Genomic DNA, 27650 nt, shown 5'->3' with positions numbered 1-27650 from the left:
AGAGCCCTGCAGATCTGCAGAGGGCTCCCTTGAACCTGTGATTGAAGGATGACTTCTACACATGAAGGAATTCCAGAGGGCTGGGAAAGGAATTCACACACTGTTCACTATAAAATTCTCAGGGCTCACACAGGATAAAGTTCTCATTCCCATGGCCGCCATGGGGAAATCTCATCAAATACTGAAATACTGGGTAGAGTCCTTGAAAAAGTCTAGTTTTAGTAGTGGGGCTAAGTTAGCCCCAGGTTAAAGGCTGCGGTGGACCCATCATTACAAAGTTTCAACACAAGTTTCTAAAGGATAAAGCCTATCTGCCAGTGATTTAACTGCCTGACTCTGTGCCTGCTGAGAGTCCAAAATTTGAATCATTCAGTTCATGTAACTCAGCATATTAGCAATTTAAGCAAGAAAAATTATATGATCATCTCAACGATATAGAAAAGGCATTTGATACAATTTAGCACCCATTTTTAATTTGTCAACAAACTAGGAATAGAAGAGAACTTCCTCAGTCTGGAAAAGGACATCTACAAAAAAACCTACAGCTAATCATCCTTAATGGTGAAAGACTGAATGTTTTCTCCCTAATATCAGAAACAAGATAAGGGTATCTAATCCTATCACTTTTATTTAACATTCTACTGGAGGTCCTAGCCAGTACAATAATGCAAGGAAAAATAACCAGAAGGCATACAGATTGGAAAGGATGAAGACTGTTTGCAGATATCATGATTGTTTATGTAGAAAATCTGAAGGAATCTATAAAAAGGCTACTAGAACTCTTGAGTATACAGTTATACAGGGTCCTTGAGAGGTGAAGTTATTTCTAATATTGTACAAAGCTATTGCCAGATATGGATCAATTAACATGATACCCTATCTCAGAGAATATGTGCTCATTTTAACAACAGCCCGTTGGAGATATTGCTCAACAGAGGTATTGCCTAAGTGGCAGAGATTTCAGTGATGGGGAAGTTAGCATGTCACAATACCCCACAGTTCATACCCAAATGCTCTGCATTGCCATCAGATTAATTATTCCCTAAAACAGCGGTTCCCAACCTTTTTGGCACCAGGGACTAGTTTTGTGGAAGACAATTTTTCCATAGACCGGGGTGTGGGGAGGGATGTTTTGGGGATGATTCAAATGCATTGCATTTATTGTGAATTTTATTTCTATTATTACATTGTAATATATAACAAAATAATTATACAACTCACCATAATGTAGAATCACTGGGAGCCCTGAGCTTGTTTTCATGCAACTAGACAGTTCCATCTGGGGGTGATGAGAGACAGTGACAGATCATCAGGCATTAGATTCTCAATAGGGTTTGCACTCCTATGAGAATCCAATGCTGCTGCTGATCTGAAGGGAGCTCAGGCAGTAATGTGAGCACTGGAGAGTGGCTGTAAATACAGATGAAGCTTTGCTCAATCATCTGCCGCTCATCTCCTGCTGTATGGCCAAGTTCCTAACAGGTCATGGACCGATATGGGTCCGGGGGCTGGGGACCCCTACCCTAAAACATAAACCTGGAGCTCTTAGCACCTTTCATTTACCCCAGAGGAGTAATAAATATTCAAAATGGTTTCTGCTCTTCCATATTCATATTCCTATTCCATATTCAAGGAACTGTCCGCAGATTATTCTAAGGAAGACAGCAGTGCATGAAAAAGCCTCAAAGTGTTGATCACTGTTGGAAGAAAACTGTAGTGAACAAAAAAAATTTGCTAGATTTCAACCAACCAACAAAAAAAACCTTAGTGAAAACTATGAAATTCAGCTACAGTTGGGAATCAGAAGCCCCAGGGTCCTCAACACTACCAGCAGTAAGCTTGGGTGGCGGCTGCCCATCCAGTGGAACTGGGGGAGTACCGTAGAAGAGGATGTGAAGAGGAGCAGGGGGCCCCTCCACGGTCAGCACTGGCTCTGCCATGGATTCAGTGATATAGGGGTCAAATCATGCCTCTTTGAGGGGTCATGACTCATAATACCTCCCTCACAATAGCACCAAAATCCCATTGCACTGACTCCTCCGGGCCCTCAGTCATCAGGCCATCTGGGTGGAAAGTGGTTCACTCACTTGAGAAGAGCCCTTCTGCCAGGCCCTCTTTGTGAGAAGACGTTTTTTTGTCAGTGTTTTAAATAGGCAATTTGGCACATTATCTGAAGGAGACAAAAGACGAGGGCATTGCCATAGAGTCCAGCCCGCACAGTGCACCAAGTGTAACTGACACCTTCGAAAGGTCTCACATGACCCAGTTTTAGCAGTGCTCAGGGAAACGGTATCTGCTGGTTACTGCAAGGATATCTTTTTCAGGCATTTATTCTAGTCACAAACAGCCTTCTGCATCATCATCTTATTTCCCCTTCCTTTCTTTTCTTTCTTCCTCTTATGTCTTTTATTTTCTTTCTCGGAAAGGCCATATGTGAAATAGGGAAATGTTCCTGCTGCCAGGCAGCTGTTGTAATGCGCCCCCCACAGGGGCAGGCATTTAACACTATTCTAGGCCTTTGCTTGAGGCTGTATTTTTACTGTAGTTGGGAAATGCATGATCATTTTATAGCTTTCATTAAGAAAGGGTTGGGGGACATTTTGTCTGCACAGAGTCTGCCTTTGCCCTGTTGTCCACCATAGCGCTGACAAAGCATCCCCTCGTCTTTGTCGGTAAAATTGCCCTGGCTGTGCTTTCGCTGTGATATGTCAGAAATTAAAAACCACCTAATCGTGATTCACCATCGGGAACCTGTGTGTGGCATTTTCTACCCTGCCCTGTCCCAGGGAAGGTCAGGGATACTAGCCGTGCACAGTGACACTATGACACCATATGTGATCTGGACCCCTGGCTGGCTTTGAGTCGGCACATTCTGCCAGAGAAGAAAGGCCAGACTCTGCCTGTGTAACTTGTGCTAGGAGTGGCTCTCTACTGTTTTTCTCTGGTGTCGCCCACTCAAAACAAACAGTTTCATCAGCATTTGAGTTTGGAGTTGTGTGATATCTCGGGGTTGAGGTCAACTCTCATCTTCACAACATGGGGTGAGGGAGGATGTTTTACTTTCAGCAGTATCATTTGTTGCTAAGGCGGGGGAAAGGGGCCAGAGAGTGTCACACAAAACCCAGTCCTGAGACACGAATATGGAGGAGGGCTTTCATTTCTGTTTTTATAAGAATGTGACTTTTAGAGAAGATACTGCAGCATTAACTCTTAAGTGAGAAAATCAGAGGCAGCTGGAAGGAAAGAAACTGCTTGCTTTTGAGGCAATGGAACATCAGACTTCATAGAAGATGCTGGCTGCACAATTGACATTTAGGTCTCTTTCAGTTCTGACTCTTCTCTTCAGATCTAAGTTAGTGTTTCTAAATGAATACAGAACACTTCCACTTAGATTTCCTTTTGGTCTAAAATAAAGTTTCTCCTTCCCCACTTTTGAAAACAACAACAATACTAGCTAACCCCAGTATAGCACTTACAATGTGTCAAGCCCTCTTGTAAGCACTTTATATACATTAACTCATTTAATCTTCCTAATAACATTATGAGGTTAATACTATTATTGTCCCCATTTTGCAAATAAGGAAATTGTGGCACAAAGTGATAACTTGCCCAGGAGCATACAGCTAGTAAACGGAAGAGCTGGGACACAAACCATCTGGCTCCAGCTCTGGCTGTGAGCTATTCCACCATCATTCTTAGCTTTTCTAAGGTCAGAACCTGAGAAGCTTTGATGTGTCAGTCTCCTGGAAGCAACCGTTAGGCTACAGAGCTTAAACTCTGGCTTCAACAGGGTAGTCTTATAATGGCTCCTGGTTGCCTCCTGCATATGTGGAGCTGAACCCCCTGACCTTACTTTGAAGGCCATTACCCTCTAGTCCTACCCCAATCTAGCCAGGGTCCCCACTAGTACCCAGGGGTGGCCTCATAACCTGTGAGCCTAGGCCTTTCTGTTCTCTCCCTGCAGTTAATGCTGCTGCAGTTATCTTCTCTAAAAATCAAATTCTCATAAAAAACAGAAATGAAAGCCTTCCTTCTTATTCGTGTCTTGGGACTGGGCCCCGTTCCCCTGCCTTTCCCACTGCTCCTCTACTTATCTCCAAAGTGCTGATCACTCTTATCTCTCTTGTCCTTTATGGTTAGTTCTACTGCACAATCCATCCTCTGCAAACAGGACCCTCTGCACAGCGTCCTATTTGCTCATCTTCTGCACAGGGAAGTTTGGCTTTTTCTTCTGGTAGTATTGCCTGCTATGAAATATAAAGCAGTCTTCCAACCAGAATAAATAGTTACTGAGTACTTGCTGTTGCATGATATATCTTCTCTTTCAACTGGATTATAAGCCCTTATATACAGACACAATGTTCTAGTCTTCTCATTCATTCATTCATGCATGCATTCATTAATTCATTCTTCATTCATCAATTATTTATTGGGCCTTAGCTGGGCCCTAGCTAAGAGATGTCATGAATAATAAAATCTATAATACATAGTCCCTGCCTTCATTGACCAACACTATAGTGGAGTATTTAAAACCAGAAACCATATTAGAGTTGTCATAACCCAACTTCTTCTGGCTACAGATGAGGAGGTCAAGGCCTCATCCTGGAGTGACTTGCCCAGGGCCTCAGGGCCAGTAAGGGATAAAGGCAAGAGCTACTAGAACTCCTTTCACCGTTCCCCTCTGCCTTGAAGGCAGGAAATGAGAGGGACAAAATCAACTGTCTCTGACTGGCAGGTTATACTCATTGAACTGTGTGTTCTCAACAATGTCCCGCAGGCCTTTCTGAAAGGCTGGAACCCTCCCAGCCCTCCCAGGAAGACTCAGCCTTGGAGCTCAGGTTGGAGGGTGTCTGAAGCCCTATATTCTCAATCGTTAACTGCACCAGCGCTCAGGGCCCAGGCTTCTTTCCTGTTTGCTCTTGCTCTTCGGCACCTCCAATAACCCTGCTCTCACAACAAGGCCCAAGCCCCTTGAGCACGGAAATTGAGTGTCACTGTGGTTAAGGGCAGGGGTCCAGAAGTCAGAGAAACCTGGATTCAAGTCCTACCTCCTCCACTTATTAGCTTTTGACATTAGACAAGTTATATCCAGTCATTCAACAATGAATTTATTGAGCTCCTTGGCTGTGTGTTCCAGGCACTGAAGGTAGGAACTAAGCAAAACAGACATGGCCAAGCTCTCACATTCTGCTTGGGGAGTCAGCCCATCCGCACAACAGCAAATAATCCCTATGGGGTGATTTCAGGGAGGGATATTTCGATTGATTGCGCTTGGGGAGTCAGACCATTAGCACAACAGCGAATAATCACCAGGGGGTGATTTCAGGGAGGGATCAATATTTTGATTGATCCCACTTGGGAGGTCACACCATTAGCGCAATAGCAAATAATCACCATGGGTCGATTTCAGGGAAAGATCAATATTTTGATTAATTCTACTTGGGAGGTCACACCATTAGCACAATAGCAAATAATCACCATGGGTCGATTTCAGGGAAAGATCAATATTTTGATTGATTCCACTTGGGGAGTCAGATTGTCAGTACAACAACAAATAATCACCATGGGGTGATTTCAGGAAGGGGTCAATATTTCAAAAGAGCAGGGGATGTGACAGAGTAGGTGAGACAGGGGCTAGACACAGAGGCCAAGGATGATCTTGTATACGAGGTGACATCTGAGCTAAGACCTGCTCAGGAAGACAGGGGAAATCAGGAAGAGAGCATTCTGGGCAGTGGGCACAGGCCACTATGCCCTAGTCCCACCCCAATCTACTCTGGGTCCCTAGCAGTACTCGTGCAAAGGTCCTGGGGCAAGGGTGAGCTTGGCCTGTTTGAGAAAGAGAGAAGTATCTTCATCTGGAAAGAATATGGCTAACAAAAGTATTCATGTCCTTGGGTTGTTCTGAGGACTAGATGAGCTGAGTGTATGGAGACCTTAGTGGAATGTCCGGCAGTAAATGCTGGCTGTGTATTATGGTTCCAAAGGTTGTTGCTAGAGGGCACACCCCACCCTAACTGGGTCCCTAACTCTGTAGAACACAGGCTTTTTTTCCTTTTCTTGGAAACAACACTTGTTCCCTTTTTGTGGAATGCACTCCCACACCTCTCCTACCCCACCCCTGCCTGGCAAACCACGAATGATCCTTTAACTCTCAGTTTAAATGACAGCCCTTCCTTCTCCACAGTCACAGCAATGGCCTGGAGGGTTGCATACCCACGTGAGGACCTGCAGTGCCATCCTGGGAGCTGGCTGCTCATCCAAAAGCTCTGGAAAGGCCTGGGGCCAGCCTCGAACCTCGCCTGGCTGTGTGACCCCACCCTCTGTGTGCGCCAGGCCCTCCCTTCACGTCTGGCCAAAGCTGTTAACCTCCCTGCCCTCCCTCTCTATCACTGTACCTCGGAGCACCTCGTTCTTCCCTTCAAACATATGTCTCATGTTGAGATGGTAGGTGGATATGACTGTTGACTGTGGATGTCGGCCTCTCCACCAAAAATGGAAAGTTCCAGAACAGTGCCTGTGTCTTTTGTAGTTCCCCAATAGCACTCGACATCTGCTGAATAAGTATTTGTTGATGAATGTCCCCACCCTCTCCTGGTGCTCGTCTTGCTGCTCAGTCCCCTCCTCAGTCTCCTTTGTTGACTCATTCCCTTCTACTTGGTCACTTGAGGTTGGAGCTTCTCGGGGCTGAAACCCAGCCCCTCCTCTCCTGCCAGGCTCTCTCCCTAAGTGACTTCACCCCTGCCCACATGCCCAGGTGCCTCAATGACTCCCTGATATATACGTCTCACCCCAGGCCTCTTTTGACTACAGACCTGTTTTCCAAGGCCACTGCCCCACCTCCTCCTGTATACTTTAGGGCATCTGAAATTCAGCACATCCCATGCGGAGTCCACGATTGTCCCTTTAGATCTGAGTTGAGTGCGGGGCTCCCCACCTCAGGCAGGAGCAGCTCACCCATCCATCCAGTCGAGCATGACAGCAACCTCAGGGTCAGTCTTGATGCCTCCCTGACCCCCTAACTCCCTGTATCCACAGTCCACTGGGAACTGCTGGCTTCACCCCTAAATATCACTTATCCCTGTGGGTCTTTCCGCCCCCGCCCGCTGTGCCCCACCTACGGAGGCCGTCTCCCTGCCTCTACTCTGGCTCATTCGCCTGCCGGTTCCAGTGCACTCTCCACGCAGCAGCCACGGCGGCATTTAGAGAGGCAGATCTGATCCCATCACTCTCTCCCACTTGACGGCCCTCTGGGGCTTCGCATGGCCCTCAGAAGGAACCCTCTTCCCCTCAGTGGCCCTGCTGCCTCTGGTCCCTCCTCCCTATCCCTTTCCTGCAAGTGCTGAGCTCTGTCCCAGGGCTCAGGAGTGGGTGAGGAGGGAAAGTGCAGCCTCAGGGCCTCAGCAGGGTGAACAGGACAATGTGGCTCTTGGTCTGCAGCCTGAGCTGGCCCATGAAGTGAGCGATCCCATCGAGCTGGGCTCTTCAGATAGCCTTTGGTGGTTAGTCTCCCACTTCCCCTGGCCTGGGACAATGAACTCCTTGTGGGGGCCTCGGGGACTCAACTTCCACTCTCAGTATGAGTGGAGGCTTCGCGGCCTAATGCTGCCGACCTCCGCAAGCCTTACTCTCTGGGAGATTGCTGTAGAGAAGGGTGTCTTTGCTGCAGTTCCTATGAGATCTCCCAGAAACCAAGGATTAGGGTCACCCTCCAGTGACAAACAGAATCCAACACCTTCTCCCTTCTCTGCTGCTGTCCTCTGCTCCAGCCTCTTCCCTTCCCTCCTATAGCCTCTCAGCATAGCTGTCGAGCCATTCTCTCATCCATATGTCAGGCATAGCACTGTTCCACTTCACATCCTCCCCATTTTTCTCTGAGTACAAATCACAGTTCTTAAAATGCCCAGGGCTGACCTGATTTGGCCTGGTTACCTCTCTGATCTCAACTAGACTGGGTTAGCCACTCATCCCTTCTGTCCAGCTGCCCTGGCTTCCTTGCTGATCCTTAAACTGTCCAGGTACCCTGGTGGCTTACACGCTCTGCCCAGAGCCCTCTGCCCCAGAAACCCTGAGACCCTCTTTTACCTCCTCTTGGTGTTTGCTCAACGGTCCCTTCTAAGGGAGGTCTTACGTGGCCTCCCAATCTAAATGTACCACCTCTAACCCCACATAAATTTCCTACCCCTTTCTATGATATTTTTTCTCCTTAGCATTTATCACCATGGAACAGACCATATATTCTATTTATTTATCTTATTTACTATCCATGTCTCCCAGCTAGGATGTAAGCCTCATGAAGGTGGAGGAGGGGGGCTTATTCTGAATCTCCAGCATCTAGAACGGTACCTGCCACACAAATATGTGCTCCATAAACGAATGCACTTTTTCTTTTCTGCACTCCCTGGGTTGCAGGCTGCATGAGAAGCACGTCCTCAAGGCCAGGGATCTGTCTCAAGCCTTTTTGAAAACCACCCCTTTCCTACGTGCCCCACACCCAGCTCTAGCAGGGTGCCCTCCTGCCCCTGAGCCTGCCCTCATCATGCGCATTGCCGAGGCCTCAGGACTGAATCACATTTTTGGAGTCTTCCCAGGATAAGCCAATAGGCATCATTATTCTACAGCGATGCTCATGTATAATTATAATTATTATCCTATATGAACGATCCATTGCTGCTCTGTAATTCCAATGGTAATTACTGGCCTTCTGAGGATTGAGCTGGCTTGGACGGTGTGTGCCCGTTTTCTCTGAAGCTGCCCTCTGGAACACAAGCAGGTAGGCACTGCCAAGTGGCAGAGGTGCTTGACAATTTTTCCCTCTCCACTGGCCCTTACTTCAGTTGCTAATGAGAATAAGAGTGGAGGTGACCAAAGGAGTAATTGCTGTCTGGAAGAATTTTCTACCATTTCTTCTCGTCCAGGGCCAGTCCAAGTGAGTTTGGGTAGCAGAGCCAAGAGGTTGAAAATAAGCGGTGCAGTGGAGTCTCTGGCTGAAAACAACCTCCCTCCGCCCTCAGCAGTGGCTTTGATGGGTGGCTGAGAGCCAGGCCTTCGTAGGAGCCTCCTGAGTAGTTTCTTACCCTCTGTCTTTCAGCTCCCACCACAGCATGTGCCAGCTTTCTTCAGGTGGATCTGCCCTGGCCCCAGCTCCCCAGGACTGGTGCTCAGAGCCCTTCAGAATCTTCTCCTTTGTGCCCAGCCTCCTGCCAGGCCCTGCACCAGCCCCTGCTTCTTACTGCTCCCTGGGCACATCTGATGCCTTGGTGCTTCTGGGCCTTTGCTCCAGTGGTGATGGCCTGCTCATAACAGGGCAAAGGAAGCTCCTCTGAGATGCCAGCCATATTTTCATAGTTATCCTGTAGCCCCTGAAGAGGAGATCCTTTGACCTGAGTGCCGGCCTCAGGGAGGCCAGGATGCTGCCTTTCCACTCAAGCAGTTTGAGCTATTCCTCTAGCCAAGAAACGTCTTACCAGGGGCCAACATCAGTTCATTGATTTTCAACCAAACACAGATTTGCTGGGCAGGAGGAGGCAATAGAGGGCAAGGCAGGAGCTGAGCCTCGAAAGAGCATGCGCCAGCACCAGCTGTCACACGGCCCACAGAGTGCCCCTCCCAGGGCTGTGGGCTCCTGCTCCTCCCACCTCCCGTCTGCAGCAGAAGGGTGGGAGTCAGTTCCCAGGAGACGGCTTCTCCAGTTTGAAATAAACATCTGTCAAGGTGGGACCAAGAAGAATACCCTTGGTATCCCAGAACACAATGGCTTCTAGGTAAGAGTTAAACTGGCCTTAAACTGTGCAGAGATGAAACACCTTACCCCTGCTGCACACAGCTTTAGTCAACCCAAATGCAATCATAGAGATAAATAACAGGGAAATTAATTAGAAGAGTTGCCAAAAATACCCATTTTTCCTCTTTTTCCATTTGCTCCTTTTTCTCCTTTTGGGCCCTGAGGACCAGGCTGTCCATCCGATCCATTGTGTCCTGGCAACCCGCCAGCTCCCGGAGGTCCTGCATCAAAACACAGAAACAGGGACATTAACCAAAAAAAAAAAAAAAAAAAAAATCTTCACTGAAGTTACTGTCATTTCCTTTACCAGTGAAACTGAGCAGACATCAATTCCTTTTCCACATCCTTTCCCACTTCTTCCCTTCCTTCTCTGGCTGTAGCAGTGCCAAGTAGGGGGATGGTGATGGCAGAGCCTCAGGTGAGGAGCACAAAGAAGGAGACACACAGCCAGGACTGCCTCCAGGCTCTTGCCCTCCCTGCATCTGTCCCATCAGGGAGATCCTAGGGGTCTGGCCACCCACAGCCTCCCCTTGAACTAGAAAATCCATGGGCTCTTACCTGGTGGTCCAGAAGGTCCTACAACAGAAAAAAAATTTAGTTGAGAAACCATGGGTGGAAGAAAGAGAAACCAGCACCAAACCCAGAAAACAAAGAGCACCCCCCCACCTTCAAATCTCCTAATTATCTACTGACCCTAAGCAATGGATTCGACACTTTGTATTTAGAACTCGTTATATTTGGCCAAAAGACCCTTTAAAGCAATTCAACAAAGACCCATTTGCCAATCAAACCACTTTTGCTTGTTTCAATGAACCAAGATTAATTTCTGAGCTGTCCTCACTGTAGATTCATAAATTAGTCATCTCTCAAGCAGTCAACCTAATAAACGGAGGGCCAGTAACAATGCTGGTGGCCATGAGTGCAGCCCTAGTACAGGGGGTTAGCAAATGATGGTGCTGTCATTGTGGGGCTAAGATTTGGCTGTCCCAGGAGTTCTCCAAGTGCTCTAATCTAGCTAGCTTGTCTCATCTGAGCCACTGGGGGGAGTCGGGAGTGAAAGCTGGCTGGCTAGATTTCTCTTTTGTTACATGAAATAGCCTGAGGAAAATTGAGCCCAGATCAGGTAACAAATACCTTCCTTAGCATGTAATTACCCAAGGATCTAAGGGGTTCAGATGAATTTTGCTCCCACAAATAGGGGTGTCTTATTGTCGACTATTCTGTTTGAGTACTTAGACAAGCTAATGAGGTTGTAACATGAGCACTTGAGTTCCTTTTGTTTCTTTTCTTTTTTTTTTTTGGAGACAGAGTCTCGCTCTGTCACCCAGACTGGAGTGCAGTGGCACCATCTTGGCTCACTGCAAGCTCTGCCTCCTGGGTTCACGCCATTCTCCTGCCTCAGCCTCCTGAGTAGCTGGGACTACAGGCACCCGCCACCACGCCCGGCTATTTTTTTTTTTTTTTTTTTTTTTGTATTTTTAGTAGAGACAGGGTTTCACTGTGTTAGCCAAGTTGGCCTCGATCTCCTGACTTCGTGATCTCCCGCCTCTTTAGACCACATATAATGATTACCAATATTGGAATGGTGAGGTCTTTCCATAAATCTAAGCCTGTGACCATTCACAAAACAAGCATTGCTAAGCAGTTACTGTGTGCATCAAACTCCACCAAGAAATCTTGGTGCCTGTATCTGTTGTGTTCACAGTCTACGTGGGAAAGATGGACTCTTTGAAACCATAATGCAGTATGAGAGAGCTACAGTGAAGTCTCCACTCCCATACCCCTGACAAGCGGTACTGGGGAAGCGTGGGCATGCAGTGGTCTGAGAAGGCATCTCAAGAAGATGATCCTGGAGCCACGACATTGAAGAAACGGGGCTTAAGATGGCAGCAGATGAGGTCTGGCATTCCATGAAGGGGCCACCAGGAGTAAAGGTACAGAGGTGGGGACTTATAAGATTCAGGGTCAGAGGAAGTTAGAGGACTGGCCAAGTGTGTAGAGATGAGGCTGAAGAAGGACCTGGGTATGGTGGGTGGCAGAAGTGCTTGAATGTCAAGCCAGGAGGTGTAGATGGTATCTGTGAGGCAGGAGGGAGCCATGGGAGGTTCTTAGGCAGGGGGATGATGCTGTGAAAGCAGTGTGGGTTTGATAGCCTCTTCGTAGTTGGAAGATGGATAGAACTAGGTGCAACAGGACGAGAGAGACAGTGACACAGAGACAGGAAGAGAGACATGGAGGATGGGCATTGCAGAAAAAAAAACCCTAGGGGATCTTTGTAGCTGTCAACTCGGTGACAAGCTTGTGGATAAATGAGCTGACTGTAGAATTGTAGAGAAAGCTAGACATTCAAGAGGTATTTCAGCAGAATGAGCAAGAATCCACATCTGATTGGGTAGGAGGCAAAGGAGGAGGACTTTCAGATAACAAGGGGCCTGCAATACAGATGGATAGAGGCTATTTTGACAGGCGTGGGGACTTTTGGGAGAAATAGGTGTTTGAAGATATGCTTTCAATACATAACAGTCCTACTCTGGGCAAAAATGGCTGGCTAAAATGGTACCACATTCTCTAGGGTCAGTACAGCCTGTGTCTCCATGACGTTACCACCAGATGGCGCACACGTACTGGGAAGGGGGTGATGTGGCCAGTTAACAGAGGTCAGAGGAAATCAATTAATCATCGTTCCCGACGACAGAGGGAGCCAAATTCGGATATAGAGATTGGTGGAAGGAGTAATTTGACTGTAAGACACAAGATTTGCCTGTACACAGTAGGTTTCAAGAGTTCTCACGACAGTCTGATAACCATGTCCATGCATCAGTACTGTTGGTGAGAGCTCCCGGCTGAAGCTGTATATTCCGGACACGTTAGCCGTGGCCAAGGCTCTCACTATGGTGATTAGATTAGGGTGTCCTGCAAGAGTTCCACTGACGCCCTATGGATAGAGTTCCTCTCATATGAATCCATAGAATCGCCTGCAATGCCTAGTAAATGCAGATACCCAGGCCCCATCTGGGGTTCCTAATTCAGTTTGGATTTAGAGTGAGGCCCAATAATCTGCATTTTTATCCAAGCATCATAGATGACTGGAATGCAGGTGGTCATGGGCCCTCTGATGTGCTGTGAAAATTTTCTGGGAAAAGAATCAGTCGCCATCAGCAGATCCTTAGAGGGGTTCTTGACCCTAAAAAGTTCCAGAGCTGCTAGTCTTAAGGTAAGAGTAAAAAGTCTAGGCTAGAATTGGGGATGGAAGAGCGGGAGGGCCACACCCCACCTGGGGAGAGGCAAGTGAGAGAAGAGACACCAGGAAACAGAGTTGTCAGAAGACACGTGGAGGAGGAAATCCAGCAGGTCTAATGCCCCACAGCTAGATGAGGAGAGAATTTCAGAAGAGAAAGGAAGACAGCCCCAGAGAGCTCAGCAGCTACAAAGCAGCACATAAAATGTGCTGAGGCATAGGGAGCTATGGTGATGGCGGGATGCCCTCCTGTCCTCTCAGAATGCCAGCCCGGCTCTCCAGGGGCCTGACATCTGGAAGAGCTCCCACATGTGTCAAATAATGTCAAATGCCATGATGTGTGCCAACTGGGTATTTAGAAAACTGTTTCTCAGCTCCTGACCCTTCTCCCTTTCTTGAATAGCACATCCTCAAGGAATATGTGCAGACATTCATGATCATGCTAATAGTGCATGCAGGGCTGGTGTCCTGGGCCTGCCACCCATGCAGGTGCATAGGGTTTCACCTCACAAGGGGGCTTCAGGTGTGGGCTTAATGCTCTGCGGTCGCCATCTAGAAATTCCCAGTGATCTCGTCTTTGAATCTGTGTTTTGTAAGTGAAGTCCAATGGGTCAATAAAGTATGCACAGAGGGCTTAGTGGGGTCCCAACTCCCACCACCTTCCTAGGAACTGCCACCTGCTCCCTTGCCCCATGATATGTCCTCTGTACTCCTTGCCCCATCAGTACTTTCTGCCACCTTCCACTCTGGTAGGGGCTGGGGCACAAGTGCAGGAAAGGTGGGGCTGAGTGGTGCCCTGCGTACCTGAGTCATAGGGCAGGACCCCTGGTGCCTGTGAGGGTCTGTACTTGCCCCATAAGTATTCTATGCTTCACGGAGTATGACATTAGGTAGCAGATAAAAACTCATACCAAAACAGGTCAAGACTGCGGAAGAAAGAAGAAAGCCTTTTTCCTGCTTCTTTTGGACAAGAAACCCTGCATTTTCATTTTGCACTGGGCCCTGCAAATTATGTAGTTCATGCTAACTGTACCCATCCCACACTCCTAACCAGAATCGATTAAAATTGGGTGGATGCTTGACAAGAGCTGAGCCACTTAGATTTTTTTTTTCCCTTGAAATCTAAAATTGGCTGACAATGCCCCTAGTTATGTAAACTTGAGGTCTGTATGGCCATGAACACCAAAAACAAATCAGTCTGCAGAGAGAAGTGCCAGTTCCAGTCAATTAGTGCTGGCTTTCTGGAATAGCAGAAAAGAATGCTATGAGGCTGTGCTCAGCAGCATTGATCCATGATTGATATTTGCCTAGGTATAGAATGAGAGACTAGTGACACGTATCATAACTGGGTTAGGGTCACTTGGCTGCAAGGAGAATGTGTAGTGCTTCTGCCCCAATACGCAGTTCAGTAACATGATGATTTAGATATTTTCTAACAGATACACATGAAGAGGATGCAGTGAGTGAAGAATAACCCAATAACATGGCTTCTTCAAGACACCTGCTCTCCCAGAAGATATGCTTCTGGGTTCCCAAGGAAATCTGGGCTCCAGAGTAAGATGCATTCAGAAAAGCATGTGTTGTTTGACAAACTCTGCACTAGCAAAATAACTAATTACTGTAGCTAGGGGATTACCCTCACAATCCACCTGAGATGTTAAAGGTTGCACAGAATCACATAGCATCTGTCCTGACTGCCATAGCAGCAACAGCTGAGCAAAGAAGAGGAATGGGAGCCAGGTTACCTGGCCACAGCTGGACTAGCCTCAAGTCATGAGTGCCTGATTTTTCAAAGATGAATCCAGTGGAAAGCTAAACCCTGTTCCCAGTCCCCAAGCCCAGGTTCTGCTCTGGCACATCTTCCTGCCAGGCATCTTCTTAGGGCTCGAGACCAATGCTCTGTGTCCACCCTCTGAAGCTACCCAGTTCATTCCTGGGTCCTGTCACTCACCCTCCTGCTCACTACCCTGCCCCCAATCCAGGCCTTGTGGTCTATCCCAAAGGATCCTCTCACTTTGCAACTTGTACTTTTCACATCTAATTTTAATTGAAGAAATTTCTGTGCAAAAGGAGGCCCAATTTCAAGCTGGCATGAAAGGAGACGGTGCTGTCTTTTGAAAAGCACTTCGAAGTGCTAAAGAAAAACCTACTCAACCCACTTCCAGCGCGGATGTCATTCCCCACTCTCTGCCAATCTCTCCTAAGTGGTCTCAATAGCTCCGTCCCGTGCATTCACTGTACAGCCTGGCTCTCAGGTCTATCACTATTAAAAAAATAAAAAAGGAAGAGGCTTTTCCTGTGCCTCTCAACAGGCTTTTGTGCCTGTAATTCCATCCATCCATTTCTCTAGCACTCATTACTGTTGCATGTAACTCTGAAAAAGGACTTCAAGACATGGAAGAAAGATGCTTAAGCTACAAGAGTTTCAGAATAAAGGACCAAGCTGTTCTGAAGATCTTTAATTTTCAGTGAGGGCCGGAATACGACTTGAGTTATTCAATTAACATTTCCCAAGAAGCCACAGGATTACAGTTTTTCTCTCTGAGGCCAAAATAAGTGAAAGACAGTCAGACTTGGATTTGGGGTTCCTGAGGGGAGTTTCTTTCTTACCATCTTACCTCCATTCACATACTCATATATCCACAGGTTTATTCACTCAGCAAACTCACATTGCACTCCTAATGCAAGGCAGGTAATGAGAGGGAGGTGGGGGAAATATTGTGGAAAAAGGCTAGGCTTCCTACAATCTGATGCAAACTGTGCAGGGTTTCTTAACCCTGAGAAGCTCTAGCCCAGCCTCCCCAGAGACTGGGACCATCAACTGAGAGATCCAGCAAAAGCTTCAGGTGGCTTCAAGGTCTCATGGTAATGTTTTAGAGTCAGAGGGGACTGCTCTAGCACTCCACAACATATAGTTTGGGCCACCACACCTGGCCAATCTGGCCGATAAGTACTTCTGATAAAAGAACTGTATCAATTAGCAAGATCTCTTCCCTTCCTTTTTTTCCCCTTTTAAAAACTAATGGGAATAAGAAAAACATCTATGGCTCTGGTTCAAGGTACCACACGTTTCTAATTACCCAAGTCCTAGTTATTTTCCATGGCTATATTTCTATGGCAATACTGAAAATATTATTTTTTATAATCATATTACAATGGGTTTTTAGCTCATTAAAAACATCTGGTAAAAGTAAACCAACATGTATTTTTATAACATGAAGTGTCCCTAGGTGTTCATTCTGCCACGGGCCTTCGGCGGCACGAGTCCTTGTTGTGTGAGCGGCTCTGCTCAGCGGCCGGCCTACCTGTGAGGCAGATGCCCTTGGTGCTGTTGCACAGGTCCACCATCACTCGGATCTGCAGGGGAGAGAGGGTCATCAGAGCAGACAGTGGGCAGCAGGCCCTGGGCTCACCCTTTATTCATACGAGCAGAAAGCAATCATAAAAAGTCACCAAGTAACTTTAGGAGAACTCGTGGAAGTTCAAGGAAAACCCAGTGATATCCCACCTAGTGATGCTGCAGTCAACAACGAATCGTACACAATGGTGATTTCATAAGATTACAATGGAGCTGAAAACCTCATTTGTCCAGTCACGGGGTAGTGTCTTGGTGCAATGCATGACTTTGTGTTTGTGGTGATGCTGGTATAAACAAACCTATCGCACTGCAGATTGTAAAAAGCATAGCATGTACAATTATGTATGGTACATAATATTTGATAATAAATGACTATTACTGCTTTATGCATTTACTATGTTATACTTTTAAAAATCTTTTTAAAAAGTTTCCAGCTGACATCTTGACGTCACCATATTTTGTATTGTTATTATAGACTGTACTCCTTCTACTTAGAAGAAAAAGGTTAACTGTAAAACAGCCTCAGGCAGGTCTTCAGGAGGTATTCCAGAGGAAGGCACTGTTATCACAGCTCCACGCTTGTTATTGCCCCTGGAGACCCTCCAATAAGACAAGATGTGGAGATGGAACACAGTGATATTGATGATCCTGACCCTGTGTAGGCCTAGGCTAATGTGTGAGTTTGTGTCTTCATTTTTAACAAAAAAAGCTTAAAAAGTAAACAAGCAAACAAACAAAAAACACCAAATTTTAAAAATAGAAAAAAGCTTACATAATAAGGATATAAAGTATTTTTGTAGATCTGTACAATGTGTTTGTGTTATAAGTGTTATTACGAGTCAAAACATAAAAGAAATTAAAATTTTATAAAGTAAACATGTCACAGTAAGCTAAGGTTAATTTGTTGAAGAAAGAAAATATTTTAAAATAAATTTGGTGTAGCCTAAGTGTACAGTGTTTATAGAGTCTCCAGTGGTGTACAGTCATGTCCTGGGCCTCCACATTCACTCACCACTCACTCACTGACTCACCCAGAGCTACCCCAGTCCTGTAGCTCCATTCATGGTAAGTGTCCTATACAGGTGAGCCATTTTAAATCTTTTATACTGCTGTTTTATGGTATCTTTCCTATGTTTAGATACACAAATATTTACCACTGTGTTACAGTTGCCTACAGCATTCGGTACTGTAACATGTTGTACAGGTTTGTAGCCTAGGAGCAATAGGCTTTTCCACATAGCTGAGGTGTGTTGTAGGCTATGGCATCTAGTTTCGTGCAAGTACACACCATGATGTTTACACAACGAAACTGCCAAATGACGTATTTCTTAGAATGTATCCCTGTGGTTACATGACATATGACTGTAGTTAACATAACACTTGAAAGAAACCCTTAAAAGATCTAAGAATATTTGCTATCAGCAGCTTATCTATCAACATCATCAACAGAATTTCCTTGAATTTCTATGGAATTCTGACAGAGGATGACGAGGGAATTGCCAAATCCAACTTTCACCACCATAATGAGCCAGCCCCCACAGCATCTGAAGGGCTCAATTTTTGGGCCTGAATAAAAGGGGTTGGGGGCCTAGTGGTTGGGAGGAAACACCTACTAACTGGGTGAACACAGATGAAGTACTTAACCTCTTGGAACTCTGATCTCCTCCTCTGAATAACATAAGCACCTGGCCTTGAGGACTGCACCTGCTCAGTACCTGGCACGTGGAAACTGCCCCTGGGTGGCAGTGATTCTCATGCCATGTGGACACTCCCCACTGGATGACCACCTGTGGCAGGTGGTCACTGCAGCATGGCATTAGCCTGATGATTTCAAAACCAATGGGAATAAGGAAAACACCTGGCTGCCTCACACCCACTGTATACCCCTTCCCATTCTCCACACTGCTCCAACGAGCTTCAGAAAAAACAAATCTGACTGCGCTAAATTCATAGGCTGATACTGAAAGATCTCTAAGATAAATGAAAAAATGCAAATATAGAGCAGCACATATAACATACTTTTGTTCATGTAAAACAGTGCTGCACACAGAAATGCTTCTATATGTTTGTCTCTTGCTGATTTTAAGAGAATCTCTTTATCTTTCCAGAATATTTGTGTAGATTTAGAAAACCTCAAGTGAGGGGAAAATGGAGGGCCAGGGTGGAAGGGAGCTGTACTAAACATGATACGATCTTTGTCTTTTTCAAAAATTTCACTGATTACTCTTTCCATTAAACTATTTTTCAAAATGCCATGTTTTGATGTGAGGGGAAAATAATTTTTGTATTGTATCTAGATTTATTCTGTTTGTTAGGAGATCCAGAGGAAAACTTATATTGTATTGACTTTTTGTCAAGTATGTCAACAGCTATTTATTGCCTGCTTTAGAAACTTATTGTGAAATATTCATACATATCACACATGTAGAAAATGTGGGCCTGGTGTGGTGGATCGTGTCTGTAATCCCAGTGCTTTGGTAAGCCAAGGTGGGAAGATTGATTTGAGCCCAACCAGCCTGGGCAACATAGTAAGACCCTTTCTCCATAAAAACATTAAAAATTAGCTGGATGTAGTGGCATGCATCTATAATCCCAGCTACTTAGGAGGCTGAGGTGGGAGGATTGTTTGAACCCTGGAGGCTGAGGCTGCAGTGAGCAGTGATCCCACCACTGCACTCCAGCCTGGGTGACAGAGCAAGACTCTGTCTCAAAAAAAAAAAAAAAAAAAAGGAAAAGAAAGAAAAAAAATGTGTACAGATAATTATGATGAATAATATGACAAACACATATATATGAAATGAAATGGAAGTTTACCAATGCCTTGGAAGACTTCTGGATGTCCCCTCACCCCCAGTAGCTCTCTGAGTTGGAGTACACTTATCCATTTTATTCAGATAAGAAAATAGAGGCTTAGAGAGATGCCATCATTTACTCAAAATCACACATCTTGCTGGTAGAAGAATGGGACTCACCTCCAGGTTTCCTAATTCCAGGTCCACTCTACTTTCTATTATGGCTCTGGTGATTATCTTAACATCACCAGACAGAAAAAAAATTGATTCACTGCCTTTAGTCATTTTCATAAAGGAATGTAATCAGCTGCACTAGGAACAAAATTTATTGTCTTAAAAAATGTGTAATTGCCCATTGAGAGGACCAGAAAAGACTTCACAATGGCTTCATTTGTTGCCTGGGGGATCACAGCAGAAGGGGTGGTTGGAAACAACAGAAGCATCAATAGGGAAAATTAGCCTTTCTGTTTGGTACTAATCACTGATCTGGGGCAGGTGCAGCTTCTGTAAAAACTATGAAGCAGTTCTCATTTCCTGACCTTTTGGTTTCATTTGTATGCTAAATGTCAATTGAGATATTTACCAGTAAATTATGTTAATCTTTACTCAAGAATAGTCTTTTAATGAAATTGGGCTGTGTATATAAGATTGTATTGAGATGAAACATATGATATGAAAAGGTGTGGCCATAAAGTTAGAAACTTTTTTCTGGTCATAATGATTAAAAATTGGAATCAAAATAAGAAAACTCCCAATTGAAAGTCACAAAATCTAGATGGTTAAATTAAGGAGTCATATTTGGCATAAAGGGCCTCTTAAGTCTTGAGGTAGGTCTTGAGAAGGTTGAAGCTGGAAGAGTCCTTAGAGGTCATTGTCCTGGGGGTACTAGGCATGACCCGTCCATGTTGTGGCCTTGCCCCCGCACCTTGTAGGGCATCTCCCAGTGCTCTCCGCCCCCCGCCCATCACTGTCACTCTGCTCTAGTCGCACGGCCTCTTCGCTGGTCTTGGCCGTGCCTAGTGTGCTGTGCCGCACATCTTTACATGGTGAGCTTCACTGATGCTTCAAGTCAGGCTTTCCTGGCTCTCAACTGAAGGGAGCCCAGACAGCCACTCCCTATCACCTCATCTGGCCTTTTGTCTTTGTAGCACTTATCATTATTCAGTATAGTTGACCTTGAATGATATAGGTTTGCACTGTGTGGGTCCACTTGTACACGAACTTTTCCTCAGTAAATATAGTCAGTTCTCCATATACACAGGTTCTGCATCCGCAACCAAACATGGATCGAAAATACAGTATTTGAGGGATGTGAAATTCTCAGAAATGGGTGGCTGACTTTTCATATACGTGGGTTCCACAAGATCAGCGTCAGGAACTTGAGTGTGTGCAGATTTTGGTATTCACAGGTGTCCTGGACCCAATCCCCCACAGATACTGAGGAATGACTGTATTATCTTGCTTACATATTTATTACCTCCTCCTGCTCTCCAGAGAAAGGAAGCATTTTGAGAGCAGAAAAACTTCTTTGTTTTGTCTGCATCTCCTGTACTATGATTTGAATATGTCCTCCCAAATGCATGTGTTGGAAACATAATCCCCAACATAACAGTGTTGGGAGGTGGGGCCTAAAGGAAGACATTTAGGTCTGCAGAACTCCACCATCATGAATGAATTAATGCTGATTATAAGAGGGCTTGAGTTCACTCTCTTGCCCTTTTGTCTTCTGCTGTGGAATGATGCAGGAAGAAGGCGCTCACTAGATTCTGGTACCTCAATCTTGGACTTACCAGCCTCCAGAATTATGAGAAATAAATTTCTGTTCATTATAAATTACCCAATCTGTGGTTTTCCATTATAGCAGCACAAAAGAGACTAAGGTACCCTGTGTCTAGAATAGTGCCCAGTCCCAGGCCTGGAACTTCTCTGCTGAGAAGTGGTTCAAGTGGGAAAGCACATCAACCATCTCTAAGGAAGAGTTTCTCTGAGAAAAGATGACAATAAATTGCTAATCAGTTCATGATATGAGAATCTGGTGGTGCTGGGGAGAGGGTGGGTGAGGCACAGGAAAAAATCCAACCCAGCCACGCTAGCATGGAGGACAGACTTAGTGGGAACGATGGGCTGTCAACCTGAGTGCAAGATAATAAGCAGTAGCCCCGAGAGCTCAGGACGAATGCACTGTTGGCTGTAAGCATCACTGAGAAGTAAGAATTATCTCCCAGAAGAAACACTGGGGCCCATCAGGTTCATCTCCCAGGTGGGAAGATCAATGCAGCAACGGACAGGGACACATTACAATGTATGGGGACTTGTTTTCAGCATTGAATGTTTGGTAGCTGCTATGGTTTGAGTGTCCCTTCCAAAACTCATGTTGAAACTTAATCCTGAATGTGGCAGTATTGAGAAATGGGGCCTTTAAAGAGGTTATTGGATCATGAGGGCTCTGCTCTCAAGAATGGATTAATCCATTCATGGATTAATGGGTTATCATGGTAGTGGAACTGGTGGCTTCATGTGAAGAGGAAGAGAGTCCTGCGTGAGCACACTTCAATCCCTTGCTATGTGATGCTCTGTCTCACTTGGGACTCTTCAGAGAATCCTCACCAACAAGAAGGCTGTCACCAGATGCAGCCCATCAACCCTAGATTTCTCAGTCTCTATCACTGTAAAAGATAAATTCCTGGCCAGGTGCAGCGGCTCATGCCTGTAGTCCCAACACTTTGGGAGGCCAGGGTGGGTGGATCACCTGAGGTCAGGAGTTCGAGATTAGCCTGGCCAATATGGGGAAACCTTGTCTCTACTAGAAATACAAAAAAATTAGCTGGGTATGGTGCCACGCTCCTGTAATCCCAGCTACTTGGGAGGCTGAGGCAGGAGACTCGCTTGAACCCATGAGGCAGAGGTTGCAGTGAGCTGAGATCGAGCCACTGCACTCAAGCCTGGGCGACAGAGTGAGACTCCATCTTGAAAAAAAAATCCTTTTCTTATAAATTATCCAGTTTCAGGTATTCTGTTATAATAAACAGAAAGTGGACTAATACAATAGCATTAGGGGAAAAGATAGCCCAAATGGGCCGTACTGGTAGCCTGACCAGCTTTTCCAGTTTTTTCCTCTGAAAAGGGAAATATTCTCATTGGATTAGCAGAACTCTTGGGGATCTTGGCCAAGGAAGAGGCCCCAGGAGAAAAAGAACAGACTTCTTGCTAACCTGGCATCAGATGGCTTGAGCTTGTTTTAATTCAAACTAAATAGAGATGGGACATAATTTGGCATTATCTGTTAAAAAGAAAATGCTACACATTAGGAATCCCACTTGGAAGAGTATACAAGGATATCTGGACAAAAATGCTCAATGTAACATTGTGTGGCAGAACATGCAAAGGTTCGTCAATAAGGGTCTTGTTGAACAAATTTTAAAGGATGATGTAGATCTATATGTACTATTGGAAAGACAGCCTTGGCATGGTGTTAAGTGACAAAAGCAAAGTGCAGCCCAAGCCACACAATGCAACACAACTTTTTGGTTGAAAAAGAACCCCTAGATGTTTCTGTATACGTACACAAAAAAGCTGGGAGTTTCATGAACCCAACCAACTGATATTCTTCCCCCTAGAGACTGAGACTAGGGAATAAGAAGGGGATAGTTTTTTTTTTTAATTTTTTATTTTTTGAGATGGAGTCTCACTCTGTTGCCCACGCTGGAATGCAGTGGCACCAACTTGATTCACTGCAACCTCTATCTCCCAGGTTCAAGCAATTCTCCTGCCTCAGCCTCCCAAGTAGCTAGGACTATAGGTGCACACCACCACACCCAGCTAATTTTTGTATTTTTAGTAGAGACGGGATTTCACCATGTTGGCCAGGCTGGTCTGGAACTCCTGACCTCAGGTGATCTGCCCACCTCAGCCTCCCAAAGTGCTGGGATTACAGGCGTGAGCCACTGTACCTGGCAGATTTTTTTTCCCCACTTTTTAATTTAGATGGTTATAAAGGTATGTTGGAATAATAAGTGATTTTTTTTTCACTTTGCTGTTTTTAGTAATCCAGAGAGAATGGAAAGCATGTTAGTGTTGTGTGAACCCAAACATCATATTCTCACAATTACCCCCATCACTTGAAATTACTTGGACAGATCTCTGTTGTTTCTAGGCAAATGAACAGAATGAACTAGAACTCTTGCAAAGTCCAGTGATTTTCAAATTGTTCATTAGCCATAAGACTTTTCTTTTTCTTATATAAGTACTAAATCCCAAAATATAAAGCAAATAAAAATGGAGCTGCCCTGGGTAAACAGGTGGGGTTGACCTTAGTTACTTGTCTGTAAAATGAGAGGGTTGGACATGACAGATGAGTTTCAGATTCTGATCCCATCAGAGGATGCTAGGTAGGAGGTGGTGAGAAACACTCAGAGGATGTGGGGAGGAGGGATGAGAAAGCTGATGCCCAGAGAAGCCAGGGAGTAGCTGGTTTAGGCTCACCTAGCTGGCTTCCAGAGCTAAGACTATTTCCCCTTCATCTACTTTTTCTTTTTTATTCTTTTTTGGAGACAGTGGCTCGCTCTGTCACTGAGGCTGGAGTGCAGTGACGTGAATGTGGCTCACTACAGCTTTAACCTCCCAGGCTCAGGAGATCCTCCTGCCTCAGCCTCCCAAGTAGCTGGGACTACAGACATGTGGCACCATGTCTGGCTAATTTATTTACTTTTTGTAGTGATAGAATCTTTCTATGTTATCTAGGCTGGTCTTGAACTGCTTGGTTCAAGTAATCCTCCTGTGTCGGCCTCCCAAAATGCTGGGATTATAGACGTGAGCTACTGCTACTTTTTTGTACTGCTCATCCTTTGCAAAAGGAATTGTCTGAATTCAACTTGAAACACAGATTTTTGCTTTAGTATACTTTTCATATAAACAGGATATTAAATTTTTACTAATAGATGTGTAATTTAAAATGTGCCAATTTCTGTGTGTAGGTGAAAGGCTTAAATCAAAAGCATGTCTTTCTCATCAGAATGAATAGAGCTAAATGTGGTAAGCTGCTACTGCTCATTGGAACTCGAAACCTCACAGTGTTTGGCTGGCTGCTCTCTTGAACTCCCTTTCTCTCACCTTTTACTCTCAGGATGAATTCACGCAAAAGTAAGAGAGCAAACCCGCTCATTATCATCAGCTACTCTGGTTTGTGTGTTACTAAAACAATGAGGCCCATCATGGTTTCTCTGAAGCTCTCCAAGCACAGGTTACAGTTTGCTGGCTGCAACACTGTTTAAATGCTAAGTCATCTTCCAGGTCTGATCTATTTTTTAACTTAAATTCCATAACTCTTAGAAAACTGAATACTTTGTATGACTCTCCTTAATTATGCAAACTGCTGTTATTATATGCACGCAAATGATCCTGTTAGAAAAACCTCCAGGAGCTGATAATTCACCTTACCATTGGCTGAGATTGCTTGGACTGGAGAGATGGGGCTATGAATGTGGTGGTCCACCTGCTTGTCACTGGAGGGTTAGATCACAGATGTTGGAAGAATCCTTCATGGGATCTGAAGCTGGGGTCAGACACCCTGGACTCATTTCTGGGAAAGGCAGGAATTCACACAGGGACCAAGACTTGGTGAGGGCACTCTGCAAACACCAACGGGAATGTGGGTCTTGTCTTTGTTAAATGTAAATAAATAAAACTGGAGGCCACAGTTTAGTACCCAAGGCCAATTACTCATAGCCACATAACCAAAACTTAGCTCTTACTGATTCCCTGCCCCCCAAAACATAAACCTTCAACATAAACAAAACACTCAGTAAGCTTTTCATCTTATCAGCATGATTCAATGAAATTAAACCAATCAGCTATAGGCAAATCAGCTTACATAGTCATATGCCTTAAGAAAGAATATATGACATCCAATCCTGAAACAGGCCAAAACGCTTCCTCCTTTATGCTCTTGAAACTGAGCTGTAACTGCTGCAGATTTGAGACTTTGCCACTTTCCAGTTTGAGGTCTCTTAGTTCACGAACATTTCTTTGTATGCACAATAAACTCTTAAAATCCTAACTTGACCTAATTTTGATACCTTGTATGCAGCTGCTTGGAAACACGACAGTGAAATTCTGGGGTGTGACTCCTAGGCCCCAGCTTGTGTTGGGCCGCAGGCATTTAACAGCTCAAGTGAGCCTGTCCAGCCATCTTCTGCCATCCCACATCAGCGGCCTGGGGGGCGAGTGTTCTATCAGTTCATCCTGCCAGGGATCTGCAGAGTCCAGCGGAATCTTTCTCAGCCTTCAAAAGAGCCCAGTCCCTACTGACTGCCTGCTTCTGAGCCCAGCAGCGTGGCCAGTCACTGGCTCACTTTTTCGCTGTTACGCTGACTTCTCAACTAGGCTCTGAATAGTAGAGGCTATTTTGTCCTTTTTCTGTTTGTCACATTCACTTATCCATTCCCTTTCTCAGCACCAGAATGGCATCAAGCACATAGTAGGTACTCAAAAAAGATGTCAGTATTTATTACTTGCTCAACTGGGAAGGGAATGTGCTCCCCAAGCAATGACATTATTCCTTTCAGACAGGCAGTCACTTTGTTTACAGAAACTGAAAATCTCTCGTGGGGATACCTGCTTCTCTTTGTGCCTGCTTGTTTAGGATAATTTTATTTTTGCAGCTACTCCAATAATCCCTAGAAAACAGGACCTTGGAGATGCTAGGGTTATCTAGTTAGGGTTCCTGAGACATGGCTATCCCCTTCCTGTCTCTATCAACATCACAGCAAAACCAGAGACCATTGATGTGGCCTGGTCTGTAGGGCAATAATACACAAGCCTTTCACACTATCTTGAGTCAGGGCACTTGCGTGACTACACCCAGGGCTGGTCTGGGCTGGGTCAGCCAGGCTGACACTGGGGTGCTGACATGTAAAGGAGGCTAAGACATCATTGAAAATGCAATGCAATGGGGAAACCATACTATTCACTAGATCTTCCTGCTTTGCCAAGTGGATTAGGATGGGGATGGAGGCCAGCCTGCCTTTCAAGGGGTAGGGCTTATTCTCGAGTCATTTGTTTTGCTGAGTCAAGTCTGCAAAGCTGCACTGAATTGGTGGAGACTGGGTGGAACCTCTAGCAGCACTCCTTCCCACTCTGCCTCCGTCATTGCCCTGATTCTCTAATAAAATCTTAAACAAATAATTACCAAGTGTTGGTTTGAAGTCCACCCACAAGCCCTGGCCAGGCCTCTTGCACGCAAGGGCTATGGCAGTCACAGGAGCTGGGGCTCTGCTCAGGATTCCTCAGCAATCTCATTTGGAAGGGGCAGTTCCAGTAAACGCCTGCACGCCAATGTCTCTGGCAAAATTACTTTCAGTTGAAATCAGGGCTTTGGAGAAAAACTCCATGTGACAATGATTAACATTGGGAACATCTGAAAATGCATGGCTGAAGTCCCCGAAGGAGGATTTCCCCCACCAGGTGTTCGTCTTCAGGATCCAACCCCAGGTCAAGGGGAAGGCTGGATAAGCCAGCAGAGGCAGCAGATGGCCCGGGAGGTTCTTCTTACTAACTGCAGCAAGATCCTGGGCAGGTTCCCAGCCTCTCTGATGAAATGGGAAATGCAATAGGAAAGGTGACAGTATTTACCCAGGGAGTGGCTATGAGGATTAAATTAAGAAGTCCTTATAAAAACACTCTTTGCATGTTTGTACTGTTATAGAAACACATTTGGTCAGATTTAAATGTCAATCAATTAATTCTGCTTTCTGAAAAATCCTCAATTCATACTTTTTTTTTTCAGACAGGGTCTTACTCTGTTGTCCAGGCTGAAGTGCAGTGGCAGCCTCGACCTCCTAGGCTCAAGCAATCCTCCTGAGTGGCTGGAACCACAGTCACGTGCCACCATGCCTGGCTAGTTTTTAAATTTAATGTAGAGATGGGGTCTGCCTATGATGCCCAGACTGATCTCAAACACCTGGGCTCAAATAATCCTGCGTCAGCCTCCCACAGTCCTGGGATTACAGGTGTGAGCCACCTCGCTTATTTGAATTCATGCTATTTTAATAAAGATATTCATGAAAGTCTAATCACCAGCTCAGTTTGACAACTGAATTCAAAATGTAATCTGAATAAATCTTACTAAGACTTATAGAGACAACCACGTGTAAACGGATAAGTGCCTTAATGCACTAATTGTAAGTTGTCATTGGTCGTTATAACCACCTTCCTAAACCTTTCCCTTCTCCCACCTGGAGCCCTACAGGCTCTATCAAGCCCCAGGTTTTCAGACTTGCCCAGTCTTCAGTTCAAGCAACCGCCACTCAGTAATGACAAGTCCTTGTGCTTTTCCCTCGGTTGCCTGGTTAGATGGCATCTGCCAGCAGCAAGGCCTTCTTGCATGAACTGGCTGACCCAGTTCCAGAACCAGAAATCCTGGACCACTCCCAAAGGTGGCCTCCGACTGTGTTCTCCCAATATGGCTGTGTTTGGATTGTT

General features: G+C 45.4%; 1 protein-coding gene across 2 annotated transcripts in view; it reads right to left on the bottom strand.

Moving 5' to 3' along the window:
- The window catches only part of GLDN (gliomedin), a 66173-nt gene that overhangs the window by 14409 nt on the left and 24114 nt on the right, over positions 1-27650 (bottom strand). For both annotated transcript variants that reach the window (XM_054451898.2, XM_054451899.2), the window contains exons 2-4: positions 16328-16379; positions 10343-10360; positions 9898-10005 (exon numbers count right to left, since the gene is read on the bottom strand). In XM_054451898.2, the coding sequence (XP_054307873.1) occupies positions 9898-10005; positions 10343-10360; positions 16328-16379 (178 nt within the window). The remainder of the gene's footprint in view (positions 1-9897; positions 10006-10342; positions 10361-16327; positions 16380-27650) is intronic.

Source organism: Pongo pygmaeus, chromosome 16 (assembly GCF_028885625.2).
Source record: "Pongo pygmaeus isolate AG05252 chromosome 16, NHGRI_mPonPyg2-v2.0_pri, whole genome shotgun sequence".
Lineage (NCBI taxonomy): Eukaryota > Metazoa > Chordata > Mammalia > Primates > Hominidae > Pongo > Pongo pygmaeus.
The sequence above is the reverse complement of the archived record's forward strand: the minus strand, read 5'-3'. Positions and strand labels throughout refer to the sequence as shown.